A 16,887-nucleotide genomic window follows, 5' to 3' on the forward strand; every position below is an offset into this window, starting at 1 on the left:
AGGATGACACAAAGATTGGACGGGTAGTTAACATGAGGCGGAGTGTCTCGGGCTACAAGAAAATATTGACCGAATGGTCAAAAGGGCAGATAAGTAGCAGACAGAATTTAATCCTGAGAAGTATGAGGTGACACACTTTGAAAGGAGTCATTTGACAAAAAAGTATTCAATGAACAGTAGGACATTAGAAGGTTGTGTGGAATATGCGGTGTTACGGGGACAGGACCTGAGTAGAATGGTCTATCAGAAAGTTGGTGCAGATTTGAGGGCTTGAATGGCCTCCTTCTGCACTGTAGGGTTCTATGATTCAATGAAATGCTTGAAATACACATCATTTTGGTCAGCATGTGGCATGTCTGTGTCTAGTGTTTTACACCGAGCTGCACGCTGTGCGCCTCTAGTGTTTTACACCGAGCTGCACGCTGTGCGCGCCTCTAGTGTTTTACACCGAGCTGCACGCTGTGCGCCTCTAGTGTTTTACACCGAGCTGCACGCTGTGCGCCTAGTGTTTTACACCGAGCTGCACGCTGTGCGCCTAGTGTTTTACACCGAGCTGCACGCTGTGCGCCTCTAGTGTTTTACACCGAGCTGCACGCTGCGCGCCTCTAGTGTTTTACACCGAGCTGCACGCTGCGCGCCTCTAGTGTTTTACACCGAGCTGCACGCTGTGCGCCTAGTGTTTTACACCGAGCTGCACGCTGTGCGCGCCTCTAGTGTTTTACACCGAGCTGCACGCTGCGCGCCTCTAGTGTTTTACACCGAGCTGCACGCTGCGCGCACCTAGTGTTTTACACCGAGCTGCACGCTGTGCGCCTCTAGTGTTTTACACCGAGCTGCACGCTGCGCGCACCTAGTGTTTTACACCGAGCTGCACGCTGTGCGCCTCTAGTGTTTTACACCAAGCTGCACGCTGCGCGCCTCTAGTGTTTTACACCGAGCTGCACGCTGCGCGCACCTAGTGTTTTACACCGAGCTGCACGCTGTGCGCCTCTAGTGTTTTACACCGAGCTGCACGCTGTGCGCCTCTAGTGTTTTACACCGAGCTGCACGCTGTGCGCCTCTAGTGTTTTACACCGAGCTGCACGCTGTGCGCCTCTAGTGTTTTACACCGAGCTGCACGCTGTGCGCCTCTAGTGTTTTACACCGAGCTGCACGCTGTCTGTGTCTAGTGTTTTACACCGAGCTGCACGCTGACTGTGTCTAGTGTTTTACACCGAGCTGCACGCTGTCTGTGTCTAGTGTTTTACACCGAGCTGCACGCTGCGTGCCTCTAGTGTTTTACACCGAGCTGCACGCTGCGCGCCTCTAGTGTTTTACACCGAGCTGCACGCTGCGCGCCTCTAGTGTTTTACACCGAGCTGCACGCTGTCTGTGTCTAGTGTTTTACACCGAGCTGCACGCTGTGCGCCTCTAGTGTTTTACACCGAGCTGCACGCTGCGCGCCTCTAGTGTTTTACACCGAGCTGCACGCTGCGCGCCTCTAGTGTTTTACACCGAGCTGCACGCTGTCTGTGTCTAGTGTTTTACACCGAGCTGCACGCTGTGCGCCTCGTGTTTTACACCGAGCTGCACGCTGCGCGCCTCTAGTGTTTTACACCGAGCTGCACGCTGCGCGCCTCTAGTGTTTTACACCGAGCTGCACGCTGCGCGCCTCTAGTGTTTTACACCGAGCTGCACGCTGCGCGCCTCTAGTGTTTTACACCGAGCTGCACGCTGCGCGCCTAGTGTTTTACACCGAGCTGCACGCTGCGCGCCTCTAGTGTTTTACACCGAGCTGCACGCTGCGCGCCTCTAGTGTTTTACACCGAGCTGCACGCTGTCTGTGTCTAGTGTTTTACACCGAGCTGCACGCTGTGCGCCTCTAGTGTTTTACAACGAGCTGCACGCTGCGCGCCTCTAGTGTTTTACACCGAGCTGCACGCTGCGCGCCTAGTGTTTTACACCGAGCTGCACGCTGCGCGCCTCTAGTGTTTTACACCGAGCTGCACGCTGCGCGCCTCTAGTGTTTTACACCGAGCTGCACGCTGTCTGTGTCTAGTGTTTTACACCGAGCTGCACGCTGTGCGCCTCTAGTGTTTTACAACGAGCTGCACGCTGCGCGCCTCTAGTGTTTTACACCGAGCTGCACGCTGCGCGCCTCTAGTGTTTTACACCGAGCTGCACGCTGTGCGCCTCTAGTGTTTTACACCGAGCTGCACGCTGTCTGTGTCTAGTGTTTTACACCGAGCTGCACACTGTCTGTGTCTAGTGTTTTACACCGAGCTGCACGCTGTCTGTGTCTAGTGTTTTACACCGAGCTGCACGCTGTCTGTGTCTAGTGTTTTACACCGAGCTGCACGCTGCGAGCCTCTAGTGTTTTACACCGAGCTGCACGCTGTGCGCCTCTAGTGTTTTACACCGAGCTGCACGCTGTCTGTGTCTAGTGTTTTACACCGAGCTGCACGCTGTGCGCGCCTCTAGTGTTTTACACCGAGCTGCACGCTGCGCGCACCTAGTGTTTTACACCGAGCTGCACGCTGTGCGCCTCTAGTGTTTTACACCGAGCTGCACGCTGTGCGCCTCTAGTGTTTTACACCGAGCTGCACGCTGTGCGCCTCTAGTGTTTTACACCGAGCTGCACGCTGCGCGCCTCTAGTGTTTTACACCGAGCTGCACGCTGTCTGTGTCTAGTGTTTTACACCGAGCTGCACGCTGCGCGCCTCTAGTGTTTTACACCGAGCTGCACGCTGTCTGTGTCTAGTGTTTTACACCGAGCTGCACGCTGCGCGCCTCTAGTGTTTTACACCGAGCTGCACGCTGTGCGCCTCTAGTGTTTTACACCGAGCTGCACGCTGCGCGCACCTAGTGTTTTACACCGAGCTGCACGCTGCGCGCCTCTAGTGTTTTACACCGAGCTGCACGCTGTGCGCCTCTAGTGTTTTACACCGAGCTGCACGCTGTGCGCCTCTAGTGTTTTACACCGAGCTGCACGCTGTGCGCCTCTAGTGTTTTACACCGAGCTGCACGCTGCGCGCACCTAGTGTTTTACACCGAGCTGCACGCTGTGTGCCTCTAGTGTTTTACACCGAGCTGCACGCTGCGCGCCTCTAGTGTTTTACACCGAGCTGCACGCTGCGCGCCTCTAGTGTTTTACACCGAGCTGCACGCTGTCTGTGTCTAGTGTTTTACACCGAGCTGCACGCTGCGCGCCTCTAGTGTTTTACACCGAGCTGCACGCTGTGCGCCTCTAGTGTTTTACACCGAGCTGCACGCTGCGTGCCTCTAGTGTTTTACACCGAGCTGCACGCTGCGCGCCTCTAGTGTTTTACACCGAGCTGCACGCTGCGCGCCTCTAGTGTTTTACACCGAGCTGCACGCTGTGTGCCTCTAGTGTTTTACACCGAGCTGCACGCTGTCTGTGTCTAGTGTTTTACACCGAGCTGCACGCTGTGCGCCTCTAGTGTTTTACACCGAGCTGCACGCTGTGTGCCTCTAGTGTTTTACACCGAGCTGCACGCTGCGCGCCTCTAGTGTTTTACACCGAGCTGCACGCTGCGCGCCTCTAGTGTTTTACACCGAGCTGCACGCTGTCTGTGTCTAGTGTTTTACACCGAGCTGCACGCTGCGCGCCTCTAGTGTTTTACACCGAGCTGCACGCTGTGCGCCTCTAGTGTTTTACACCGAGCTGCACGCTGCGTGCCTCTAGTGTTTTACACCGAGCTGCACGCTGCGCGCCTCTAGTGTTTTACACCGAGCTGCACGCTGCGCGCCTCTAGTGTTTTACACCGAGCTGCACGCTGTGTGCCTCTAGTGTTTTACACCGAGCTGCACGCTGTCTGTGTCTAGTGTTTTACACCGAGCTGCACGCTGTCTGTGTCTAGTGTTTTACACCGAGCTGCACGCTGTGCGCCTCTAGTGTTTTACACCGAGCTGCACGCTGTGTGCCTCTAGTGTTTTACACCGAGCTGCACGCTGTCTGTGTCTAGTGTTTTACACCGAGCTGCACGCTGTCTGTGTCTAGTGTTTTACACCGAGCTGCACGCTGTGCGCCTCTAGTGTTTTACACCGAGCTGCACGCTGTCTGTGTCTAGTGTTTTACACCGAGCTGCACGCTGTCTGTGTCTAGTGTTTTACACCGAGCTGCACGCTGTGCGCCTCTAGTGTTTTACACCGAGCTGCACGCTGCGTGCCTCTAGTGTTTTACACCGAGCTGCACGCTGCGCGCCTCTAGTGTTTTACACCGAGCTGCACGCTGCGCGCCTCTAGTGTTTTACACCGAGCTGCACGCTGTGCGCCTCTAGTGTTTTACACCGAGCTGCACGCTGCGCGCCTCTAGTGTTTTACACCGAGCTGCACGCTGTCTGTGTCTAGTGTTTTACACCGAGCTGCACGCTGTCTGTGTCTAGTGTTTTACACCGAGCTGCACGCTGCGCGCCTCTAGTGTTTTACACCGAGCTGCACGCTGTCTGTGTCTAGTGTTTTACACCGAGCTGCACGCTGCGCGCCTCTAGTGTTTTACACCGAGCTGCACGCTGCGCGCCTCTAGTGTTTTACACCGAGCTGCACGCTGTCTGTGTCTAGTGTTTTACACCGAGCTGCACGCTGCGCGCCTCTAGTGTTTTACACCGAGCTGCACGCTGTGCGCCTCTAGTGTTTTACACCGAGCTGCACGCTGTGCGCCTCTAGTGTTTTACACCGAGCTGCACGCTGTGCGCCTCTAGTGTTTTACACCGAGCTGCACGCTGTGCGCCTCTAGTGTTTTACACCGAGCTGCACGCTGCGCGCCTCTAGTGTTTTACACCGAGCTGCACGCTGTCTGTGTCTAGTGTTTTACACCGAGCTGCACGCTGCGCGCCTCTAGTGTTTTACACCGAGCTGCACGCTGTCTGTGTCTAGTGTTTTACACCGAGCTGCACGCTGCGCGCCTCTAGTGTTTTACACCGAGCTGCACGCTGCGCGCCTCTAGTGTTTTACACCGAGCTGCACGCTGCGCGCCTCTAGTGTTTTACACCGAGCTGCACGCTGCGCGCCTCTAGTGTTTTACACCGAGCTGCACGCTGTGCGCCTCTAGTGTTTTACACCGAGCTGCACGCTGTGCGCCTCTAGTGTTTTACACCGAGCTGCACGCTGTGCGCCTCTAGTGTTTTACACCGAGCTGCACGCTGCGCGCCTCTAGTGTTTTACACCGAGCTGCACGCTGTCTGTGTCTAGTGTTTTACACCGAGCTGCGCGCTGTCTGTGTCTAGTGTTTTACACCGAGCTGCACGCTGCGCGCCTCTAGTGTTTTACACCGAGCTGCACGCTGTCTGTGTCTAGTGTTTTACACCGAGCTGCACGCTGCGCGCCTCTAGTGTTTTACACCGAGCTGCACGCTGTCTGTGTCTAGTGTTTTACACCGAGCTGCGCGCCTCTAGTGTTTTACACCGAGCTGCACGCTGCGCGCCTCTAGTGTTTTACACCGAGCTGCACGCTGCGCGCCTCTAGTGTTTTACACCGAGCTGCACGCTGTCTGTGTCTAGTGTTTTACACCGAGCTGCACGCTGTCTGTGTCTAGTGTTTTACACCGAGCTGCACGCTGTCTGTGTCTAGTGTTTTACACCGAGCTGCACGCTGCGCGCCTCTAGTGTTTTACACCGAGCTGCACGCTGCGCGCCTCTAGTGTTTTACACCGAGCTGCACGCTGTCTGTGTCTAGTGTTTTACACCGAGCTGCACGCTGTCTGTGTCTAGTGTTTTACACCGAGCTGCACGCTGTCTGTGTCTAGTGTTTTACACCGAGCTGCACGCTGCGCGCCTCTAGTGTTTTACACCGAGCTGCACGCTGTGCGCCTCTAGTGTTTTACACCGAGCTGCACGCTGTCTGTGTCTAGTGTTTTACACCGAGCTGCACGCTGTGCGCCTCTAGTGTTTTACACCGAGCTGCACGCTGTCTGTGTCTAGTGTTTTACACCGAGCTGCACGCTGTCTGTGTCTAGTGTTTTACACCGAGCTGCACGCTGTCTGTCTAGTGTTTTACACCGAGCTGCACGCTGTCTGTGTCTAGTGTTTTACACCGAGCTGCACGCTGTCTGTGTCTAGTGTTTTTGACCCAGTGACAGAGAAGGAATGGCGATATATTTCCAAGTCAGGACGGTGAGTGACTCGGAGGGGAACCTCCGAATATCTCTTGCCCTTGCCCTTCTCAAGGGTCTTAGATTTGGAAGGTGCTGCCAAAGGTACCTTGGTGAATTCCTACAATGCATCTCATAGATGGTACACAAGTGCCATTGTTCATCCATCGGTGTTTGAGGGATTGAACATTTGTGGAACAGGTAGCAATCAAGTGAGCTGCTTTGTGCTGCTTGAGTGTTATTGGAGCTGTACTCAGCCAGGCAAGTGGAGAGTATTCCACACACTCCTAACTTGTGCTTTGTAGGTGGTGGACAAGCTGTAAGCAGTTAGGTATTTGGATCACTCTGGTAGACACGGTATTTAAATGGCTGGTCTCGTTCAATTTCTGGTCAATGGTATCCCCCAAGATGTTGGATAGTGGGGGATTCAGCAATAATAATGCCATTGAATGTCAAGGGAAGATGATTAAATCCTTTTTTGTTGGAGATGGTCATTGTCTGGCACTTCTGTGGCATGAATATTATTTGTCACTAGTCAGCACAAGTCTAGATATTGTCCAGGTATTGCTGCATTTGGACATGGACTACTTCAGCATCTGAAGAGAAGCGAATGGTGCTGAATATTGTGCAGTCATGTGCAAATATCCCCACTTTTGACTTTATGATGGAAGGAAGGTCATTGATAAAGCAGTTGAAGATTGTTGGCCCTAAGACATTACCCTGAGGAATCCCTGCAGTGATGTCCTGAAACTGAGATGATTGACATCCAACCATCATGATCATCTTCCTTTGTGCCAGGTAATGACCCCAACCAGCTGAGAGTTTGTCCCTAAATATCAATGACTTTTGCTGGAGTTCCTTGATGCCACATTCAGTCAAACGCAGCCTTGATGTCAAAGGCTGTCATTCTCACCTCATCTCTGGCATTCTGCTCTTTTGTCTATGTTTGAATCAAGGCTATATTGAGGTCAGGAGCTGAGCAACCCTGGTGGAATCCAAACTGATCATCCATGAGCAGGTTATGGCTGAGTAAGTGCCGCTTGATAGCGATGTTGATGACCCCTTCCATTACTTCACTGGAAATCGAGTGTACTCAGATGATCTCCTCCATCATTGAGGATGGAGACATTCGTGCAGCCTCCTCCCCCAAGTGGTTTAATTGTCCACCACCATTCACAGCTGAATGCAGCAGGACTGCAGAACTTGGATCTGATGGTTGTGGAATCGTTGTTTAGAAACATAGAACAGTACAGCACAGTACAGGCCCTTCAGCCCTCAATGTTGTGCCAAGCTATGTCCAATCCCAAGATCAAGCTATCCCACTCCCTTTCCTTCTGGTGTGCTCCATGTGCCTATCCAATAACCGCTTGAAAGTTCCTAACGTGTTGACTCCACTATCACAGCAGGCAATGTATTCCACCCCCCAACCACTCTCTGAGTAAAGAACCTACCTTGGACATCCCTCCTATATCTCCCACCATGAACCTTATCATTATGCCCCCCTTAGTAACTGTTACTGCTGCTTGATGCACAAGTAATTCTGTATTGTAGCTTCACCAAGTTGACACTTATTTTTAGGTATGCCTGGTGTTGCTCCTTCTTCATTCTTCACTGAACCAAAGTTGATTCCTTGGTTTGGTGATAATGGTAGACTGGGGAATATGTTGGGGGGATACTCGCACTTGGAGTACTGTGCTCAGTTCTGGTCACCTCATTACAGGAGGGATGTGGAAGCTACTGAAATGTTGCAGAGGAGATTTACAAGGATGTTGCTTGGATTGGGTGGCATGCCATGAGGATAGGTTGAAGGCGCTCGGTCTTTTCTCCTTGGAGAGATGAAGGATGAGAGGTGACCTGATAGAGGTGTATAAGATGTTGAGAGGTATAGATCAGGTGGACTCTCAGAGGCTTTTTCCCAGGGCTGAAATGGTTGCTAAGAGAGGACACAGGTTTAAGATGCTGGGGAGTAGGTACAGAGGAGATGCCAGGGGTAAGTTTTTTACTCAGAGGGTGGTGGGTGAGTAGAATCGGCTGCCGTTGGTGGTGGTGGAGGCAAATTTAATAGGGTCTTTTAAGAGACTTCTGGATGAGTACATGAGACTTAATTGGATTGAGGGTTATAGGTAAGTCTAGTAGGTAGCAATGTGATTGGCGCAACTTATGGGCCAAAGGGCCTGTTTGTGCTGTAGTTTTTCTATGTTCCATATGTTGGGTCATGAGGTTACAGATTGTGATCGAGTACAATTCTGCTGATAGTCAACAGTGCCTAATAGATGCCCAGTCTCGAGTTGCTACATACGTTTGAAAGCTATCCCATTTAGCACAACAGTAGGCCACACATCACGATAATGGGCATCCTCAACGTGAAGGCGGTTCGTGTCGTCACAAGCACTGTGCGCTGGTCATTCCTACCGATACTATCATGGACAGATGCATCTGTGACTGGCAGGTTGGTGAGGATGAGGATGTTTTTCCCTGTTGGTTCCCTCACCACCTGACACAGTCCCACTCTAGTAGCTATATTCTTTGGAACCTGACCAGCCCAAGCCATGCTAATGGACATTGAAGTCCGCCATCCAGAATACATTCTTGCCACTCTCAGTGCTTCTTCTACGTGGCGTTCAACGTGCAAGAGTACTGATTTATCAGCTGAGGGAGGACAATATGTGATCATCAGCAGGAGGTTTTCTTGCCCATATTTGACCTGCTGCCATGAGATTTCATGGGGTCCAAAGTCAATGTTCAGGACTCCCAGGGCAACTCCCTCCTGAATGTATACCACTGTGCCCCACCTCTGCTGGGTCTGTCCCCATCTCTGCTGGTGGGATGTAGTCTGTAAGGTAAATTCCATGAGTATGATTACATCCAGCTACTGCTCGATTAGTCTGTGAGACAGTTGTCTCAATTTGCAGGGTTGACAGGGCTGCGTTTACCATTGTTGTTTCCAGTGCCAAGGTCAATGTTGGGTGGTCCGTCCAATTTCATTTTGCTTTGTTCCGTTTGTAGAGTCGAACTACAACTGAATGACTTGCAAGAGGGCAATTAAGAGTTAACCACATTGGCCAGACCAGGTAAGGATGGTGAACTTCCTCCCCTAAAAGAGCTTAATGAACCAGATGGGATTTTTTGGCAATCGACAATGATTTCATTCGAATTTTAGTTCTCAATATTTTATTGAGTTTTTAAATTCCAACATCTGCTGTGGTGGGATCTGAATCCAGGGCCTCAAGGCATCACCCTGAACCTCTGGATTACTAGTCAAACAATAGCACTATGCCACTGCCTCCCCTAGTTGCAGCGTCAGTGCATATACACTCCTACGCACTGTTCCTCTGTACATTTTGGTATCCTACCACTTATTGTGCATTCCTTTACCTTGTTTTCCTGTACCATATGCATTTGTTCCCAGAATTCTTATTTCACTTTGCTGTGACTACTAGCTGCTCTTTGCCACTTTACTAAGTAACTATACCTGGTCAAAAATATTTCCTAATGTTTGCTAAAGTGCATTTTCCTGCTCAAGCAGTAACTGCAGTGCTACAATATGTTCCAATTTCCAAACTAGCCGATTACAACAATGGCTAGTTGCATGGTACATTAAGTAGGAAGGGAAAGTTTAAAGCAAAAATTGGAGCTCAGTTTAGACGTCTAAACATAATGATTAACAATACAAAGACAGACACACGCCCAGCTCAAAATGTTAGCCAATGGTCGAAGTACATATTACTGTCCACATGTCAACTCAGGCTGAAGTAATCAGCTTGACTGGATGACTCATTTAGCCAAATATCTGCCACTGAATAGCTCTTTCATAGATCTACATCTGTTCATTCAGGCACTTGTGATTACATTAAGTTATTTGCAAAAGTAATAGTCAGTTAATTATCTTTTTTTTAACCTTTGTCCTGGCAATACAGCATCTTTGAGATTTTTTACTGGCTTCAGCTACGACTCTTGCCTAAGTTATAAGGTCTGAGCTTAAGTTCTACTCCAAAGACTTAAGCTCAAATATGAAGGAAGACATCCTGAGGAAGAGCTGCATTGCTGAAGATGCAGCTTTTCATAGAATCATAGAGTCCCTACAGTGCAGAAGGCCATTCAGCCCATCAAACCTTCACTGACAACAATCCCACTCGGGTCCTATCCCTGAAACCCCACATATTTACCCTACTAATCCCCCTGACACTCGAGTCAATTTAGCACGACCTAATCTGCACATCTTTGGATCGTGGGAAAAAAACTGGAGCACCCGGAGGAAACTCACGCAGACACGGAGAGAATATGTAAACTTCACATCGATCACTCAAGGCCAGAATCGAACCCGGGTCCCCAATGCTGTGCTGCAGTAGTGCTAACCACTGGGTGGCAGTAGTACTAACATACTGCTCTTTCAGATTAAGACTGCAGACAAGGCGTTAAACCTCATCCGCCCTTTCAGACAGACATAGAAGGTCCTATGGCACTTTTTTGAAGACAACCAACAGTTATCCCAGATGAGGTTGCACAATGGTTAGCACTGTTGCCTCACAGTGCCAGGGACCCATGTTCAATTCCCAGTTTGGGTCACTGTCTGTGTGGAGTTTGTACATTCTTCCTAAGACTGCATGGGTTTCCTCCGGGTGCTCTGGATTCCTCCCACAGTTCAAAGATGTGCGGGTTAGGTGGATTGGCTATGCTAAATTGCCCCCTAGTGTCAGGGGGACTAGCTAGGATAAATGCATGGGGTTATAGGGATAGGTCCTAGGTGGGATTGTGATCAGTGCAGACTTGATGGGCCAAATGGCCTCTTTCTGCACTGTAGGATTCTATGAAAGTATTCTATTCTATGACCTGTTCAATATAAGCTATAAGGAAGCTACAAAAGGACATAGATAGGTTGAGTGAATAAAACTCTACCAAATGAAGTATAATGTGGGCAAATTGTCCATTTGGCAGGATGAATAAAAATTAAGCTAGTGGTGAGGGGTCACAAAGCTGAGATTCAGAAGGATTTGAGTGTTCCATTCCATGAATGACAAAAGGCTTGCATGCAGGGACAGCAAGCAATTATGAAAGCTAATAAAATTATATTGTTTATTGCAAGGGTATTTGAAAATAGCTCTGAAGAGTTATATGGACTCAAAATGCTATTTCTATTTTCTTTCTCCGCAGATGTTGAGACTCCAGCACTAATCCATGTGGCACACCACTTCGCACACCCTACCAACCAAAAAGGAACCAATTTACACCAACTGCTTCCTGTTAGTTAGCCAATCTTCTATCCATTCCAGTATGTTACCCCCTACATCATGACTCCTGATTTTGTGCAAGAACCTTCTATGTAGATCTTATCAAATGCCTTCTGGAAATTTATGTACAGGACATCTACTGATTCCCTTTCATGCACATGATCCCTTCAAAGACTGCCAATAAATTGGAAAACATGATTTCTTTCATAAAACAATGTTCATTCTGCCTGATTCCCTTTAGATTTTTCAAAACCCTGCCACAACATCTTTAATAATGGCATTTAGCATTTTTCCAATGACAAATTATCTTCTAATTGTTATCTTCCAATCTAATGGGAGCCTTCACCTAATCAAATGAATTTTGGAAAATTAAAATTAACGCTTCAGCTACTTCATTAGCCGCTTTTTATAAAGCCTTCAGGTAAAGTCCATCCAGGCTCGTGGATTTATCAGACCACAGATCCAACAATTTCTTTAATACAGTTTTCCTGATAATTGTAATCTTCCCGAGTTCCTCGCTCCCTTCCATTTCCTGATTTACAGTTATTTTTGGGATGTTACTTGTGTACTCCATGGTGAAGAATAAGCAGTCTCCCTTCTAAAATGGAGATGAAGAGAAATTTTCTCTCAGAACATCTTCAATGTGTGGAATTCTTCTCCCCTGAAAGAGTGGCAATTGGGTCACTGAATCTATTCAAGTCCTACATTAGACAGACAAGAGAGTTAAGCGTTATGGAGGGCAGAAAGGAAGGGGGAATTGAGGCCACAACCAAAACAGCGATGTCCTTCAACATAGTGGCGTAGATTCACGGGGCCAAATGGCCTATTCCTATTCTTAAGTCCAATGTTCCTTTTACCCTGCAACATATATAATTTGTTAGTTATCTATCCAACTCCATAGGCTGTCTAGTATTTTACCTAAATACTGATTGTGTCATAAAATATATATGTACAGAAAAGAAAAATCCTTAACTGGGACACTCAGGGTGAGAACAACTTCTTTGGGTGTTTTTCAAAGCTTTAAAAAGCTAGCATTCTGCATTAAGGAATTTCCTTCTATCTGCACTTACTTTGCTCTAATCAGACAAACAATGGTCTAGGTGTTGCTACATCTATCCCTGTTAAGAGGTGTGTCTGGGTGTACTGCTCGTGACAATCAGGAATCAATGGGTGCTTTTCTGGTTGGCAGTTGGTGACTAGTGGAGTGCCGCAGGAATCGGTGCTGGGGCCTCAACTGTCTACCATTTATGTAGACCATCTGGAGGAGGGGGCTGAGTGTAGGGTAACAAAATTTGCTGATGACACAAAGATGAGTAGAAAAGCAAATTGCGTGGAGGGTGCAGAAAGTCTGCAGAGAGAGCTGGATAAGCTGAGTGAGTGGGCAAGGACCTGGCAGATGGAGTATAATGTTAGCAAATGTGAGGTTATCCACTTTGGTAGAAATAATAGTGGGGGGGGGGGGGTGTTATTATTTAAAGGGTGAAAAGCTGCAGCATGCTACGGTGCAGAGGGACCTGGGGGTCCTTGTGCACGAATCGCAAAAACTCAGTCTGCAGGTGATCAAGAAGGCGAAGGGAATGTTGGCCTTTATAGCGAGGGGGATAGAATATAAATGCAGGGGGGTCTAGCTGCAACTGTACAGGGCACTGGTGAGGCTGCAACTGCAGTACTGTGTGCAGTTTTGGTCCCCTTATTTGTGAAAGGATTTATTGGCCTTGGAGAGAGTACAGAGGAGGTTCACTAGGCTGATACCAGAGATGAGGGGGTTAGCTTATGAAGAGAGATTGAATAGACTAGGCCTGTACTCGTTAGAGTTTAGAAGGCTGAGGGGGGATCTTATAGAGACGTACAAGATAATGAAGGGGCTAGATAGGGTAGAGGTAGAGAGATTCTTCCTGCTTAGAAAGGATAGCAGGACTAGAGGGCATAGCCTCAAGATGAGCGGGGTGGGGGGGGGGGGGGGGGGGGGTGGGGGGGGTGCAGTTTAGATCAGAGTTGAGGCGGAACTTCTTCACTCAAAGAGTGGCAAATCTCTGGAATTCTCTGCCCGTTGAAGTGGTGGAGGCCATCTTGTTGCATATATTTAAGTCACGGGTGGATAGATTTCTGATAGGCAAGGGAATTAATGGAGAGTCTACAGAAGGATCTAGATAGGCTGGGCGAATGGGCCAGGAACTGGCAAATGGAATTTAATGTTGGCAAGTGTGAGGTGGTCCACTTTGGTAGGAAGAATGGTAGGAAGGACTATTACTTACGTGGAGAAAAACTGCAGCAGGCGACGGTGCAGAGGGACCTCGGGGTCCTTGTGCATGAGTCGCAAAAACCCAGCTTGCAGGTGCAGCAGGTGGACAGGAAGGCAAATGGGATGTTGGCCTTCATAGCGAGGGGGATTGAATATAAAAGTAGGGAGGTCTTGCTGCGGCTGTATAGGGCATTGGTGAGGCCGCAGCTGGAGTACTGTGTGCAGTTTTGGGCGCCGTACTTACGCAAGGATATTTTGGCCTTGGAGGGAGTGCAGAGGAGGTTTACTAGGCTGATACCGGAGTTGAGGGGGTTGAGCTATGAGGAGAGGCTGAATAAACTAGGCTTGTACTCGTTAGAGTTTAGAAGAATGAGGGGAGATCTCATTGAGATGTATAAGATGATGAATGGGATGGATAGGATAGAGGTGGAGAGACTCTTCCCGCTCAGAAAGGACAGTAGGACTAGGGGGCACAGCCTCAAGATAAAGGGGGGGCGGTTTAGAACGGAGTTGAGGAAGAACTTCTTCACTCAAAGGGTGGTGAATCTCTGGAATTCTCTGCCCGTTGAAGTGGTGGAGGCTACCTCGCTAAATATTTTTAAGACGCGGGTTGATGGGTTTTTGATAAGAGAGGGGATTAAGGGTTATGGGGAGAGGGCGGGAATGTGGAACTGAGCCACGACAGATCTTATTGAATGGCGGGGCAGGCTCGAAGGGCTACATGGCCTACTCCTGCTCCTATTTCTTATGTTCTTTATGTTCTATGTTCTTAAGGATTATGGGGAGAAAGCGGGAAAGTGGAACTGATCCACTTCAGATCAGCCATGATCTTATTGAATGGCGGGGCAGGCTCGAGGGGCTAGATGGCCTACTCCTGCTCCTATTTCTTATGTTCTTATGACAAGACATTAAAAACAAAATCACAATGTTTCTCAAGTAGTGTCAGTTTCATGGTCAAGTATTGATCCTACAAATGTCAAACCAAATCATTCCCAAAGGAATTATCATTCATACAGTGCTGGAAACCTCAGATGAAACTAAAAGCATTGTACCTGCATCGTGTGAAGCGAGAGCTCGGAGCATCTTCCCAGCACTCCGGCGTGTCTGTGTTTCCTTGTTACAGAGTAATTCCATCAGCACATCCAAAGCTCCTGTCTCTTTGAACACTCCCACCAGTGAACCAATACTAGCATAAGCACTCAGAACGTGGATTGTATGTGAAATATTCAAGGATGAATCTGGTCCAGATTTGCGAGACATTTGTCGCCTCGCTCTTTGTACCAAATGCTTTACGTCCTCCTTCATTTCAAGTAACTCTACATCGTCAAAAGTCGCATCAGAGTCTGCACTCACAGGGCAACATCTGGCACTTGGCTCCTGTTCCTCTTTCACTCTCTGACCCTCTGGTTTACGTTTCCCAAGCAGCGTAGGACAGTTGGCATATACATCTTCAGCTGACATCCACATCAAAATATTGTCCACTTTGTTGTCACTGGAGGAACTGTTTCCTCCATTGCTGCTGCAGCCTCCACCCCCACTGTCATCTACAGTCAGCACATTCCAGCGAATAAGGTACTCTGTAAGGCCATCATGCGAGCGGCGCTGTCGAATCAGTTCTTCTGGATAAGCCTGCATTTTGGGTCCCAGCTGGACCAAAAGGTTTTGGCTCCGCCGTTCACCCATTCTGTTAGCACCTAAAAAGAAAGCAATCATTACAATTGCAGCAAAGCATTTCCTATATTTGACTGCAGTCAATTACACAGGCACTACTTGTTACAAGTAAATATGTCAACTATTTCAGGCTAGTGTCTTCAGATGTTCTATTCCTCCAGCACATTTCAATTGTTCTGTAGATACCAAATAAAAAGGCAACAACAATCTACTTTCTACCACCTTCCCTTTTACACCGTTCATTTCTGGGGATTGGAATTCATACAGCTTGGAAAAAATTACAACTATCTCCCATTTCCTGTTACTACAGTGCCAGTTACAATTAGGTTCAAACAGGGTGGAGTGGCTGGCATGTTCCCATTGAGTAAAGAAAAAACAAGTTTTTAATTACTGTAAAAGGAATTTCCAGTATTAAAATTTCACTAACATGCTATCTTATGACTGACCATCCACTTCTAAAAGCAGACAAAGCACTCCTACTATGGTGGGGACAATAGATTGCTTTTTTTTTTCAAAATGACTCAGCGAAGATTGTTGTAATGAATCATGTATTAACACAGCAGGGCTAAAAGCATTGCATGTTTAATCTCTGTTCCTTATCGAGTCAGCTAATTCCAAACTGTGCATTGGTTGGCCATTACAACTGGCCTCAGCATTCAGTTGTTGGAGAGCGCAGGAAGATGACAAAGATGTAAAAATACAAACTAGCCAGCATTCCCACTCTCACTGCTATCAAACCACCTATAGAAGTGACATTATTATGCTCAACTGGGTCACTTTCCTCTCCTAGTTAACTATTCACCTCAAACTGTCCAGAACCAAAGAACAGGCACCAAATGCATGGGGACACGCAACCTTGCAATGAATCACTTTTCAAAAGAAAGAAAAATTGAACAAGAGTGCGGCCATCAATTAAAAACTCAGCAGGTCTGGCAGCATCTATGGAGAGAGAAACAGAATTAACATTTTGAATCCAGCATAACTTCTTCAGAACTGAAGGTAGAAACGAAAGATTATAAGATAAGAAATAGGAGCATTTGGCACCTTGTCTTGAGGGCACTATCGATTTCTCCCACTTGCCCCAACTCCACTTTCTCTAGCCCTATTCACTACTCTACCATATGGGACCTTGTCAAAGACTTTAAATTCTAAATAAATTACATTACATTATCCATACCTGCTCTCAGTTACCTCTTCCAAATAAATTCAACAATGTTGATAAAACAGGTCTTAAAAAGTTTGATTCATGCTGACTATTCATTCTGGTATCTAGGTTTTTGTATTTTGTCATGATTTCTTGTCACATGTATCAGTATACAGTGAAAAGTATTGTTTCTTGTATGTTATAAAACAAAACATACTGTTCATAGGGGAGGAGAGGAAAGTGAAGAATGCAGTACTACAGTCATGGCTAGGGTGTAGAGAAAGATCAACTTAGTACAAGGGAAATTCATTCAAAACTCTGATAGCATCAGGGAAGAAGCTGTTCTTGAGTCGACTGGTATGTGACCTCAGACTTTTGTATCTTTTTCGTGACGAAAGAAGGTGGAAGAGTTTGTCCACGGTGCGTGGGGTCCTTAATTATGCTGGCTGGTTTATTTTCTCCTTTAGTAGGGATTCCATTCTATTACTATGACTGATGTTAAGCTAACTGGTCT

The 16,887-nt window shown here is 48.1% G+C and overlaps 1 protein-coding gene across 2 annotated transcripts in view; it reads right to left on the minus strand.

The window, feature by feature from the left end:
• The window catches only part of cul9 (cullin 9), a 230,272-nt gene that overhangs the window by 179,550 nt on the left and 33,835 nt on the right, over positions 1-16,887 (minus strand). For both annotated transcript variants that reach the window (XM_080193074.1, XM_080193073.1), the window contains exon 2: positions 14,611-15,252. In XM_080193074.1, the coding sequence (XP_080049200.1) occupies positions 14,611-15,241 (631 nt within the window). In that variant the 5' untranslated portion in view covers positions 15,242-15,252. The remainder of the gene's footprint in view (positions 1-14,610; positions 15,253-16,887) is intronic.

The sequence above is a fragment of the Carcharhinus amblyrhynchos genome, chromosome 7, assembly GCF_965287045.1.
Source record: "Carcharhinus amblyrhynchos chromosome 7, sCarAmb.v2.hapA, whole genome shotgun sequence".
NCBI classification, from domain to species: Eukaryota; Metazoa; Chordata; class Chondrichthyes; order Carcharhiniformes; family Carcharhinidae; genus Carcharhinus; species Carcharhinus amblyrhynchos.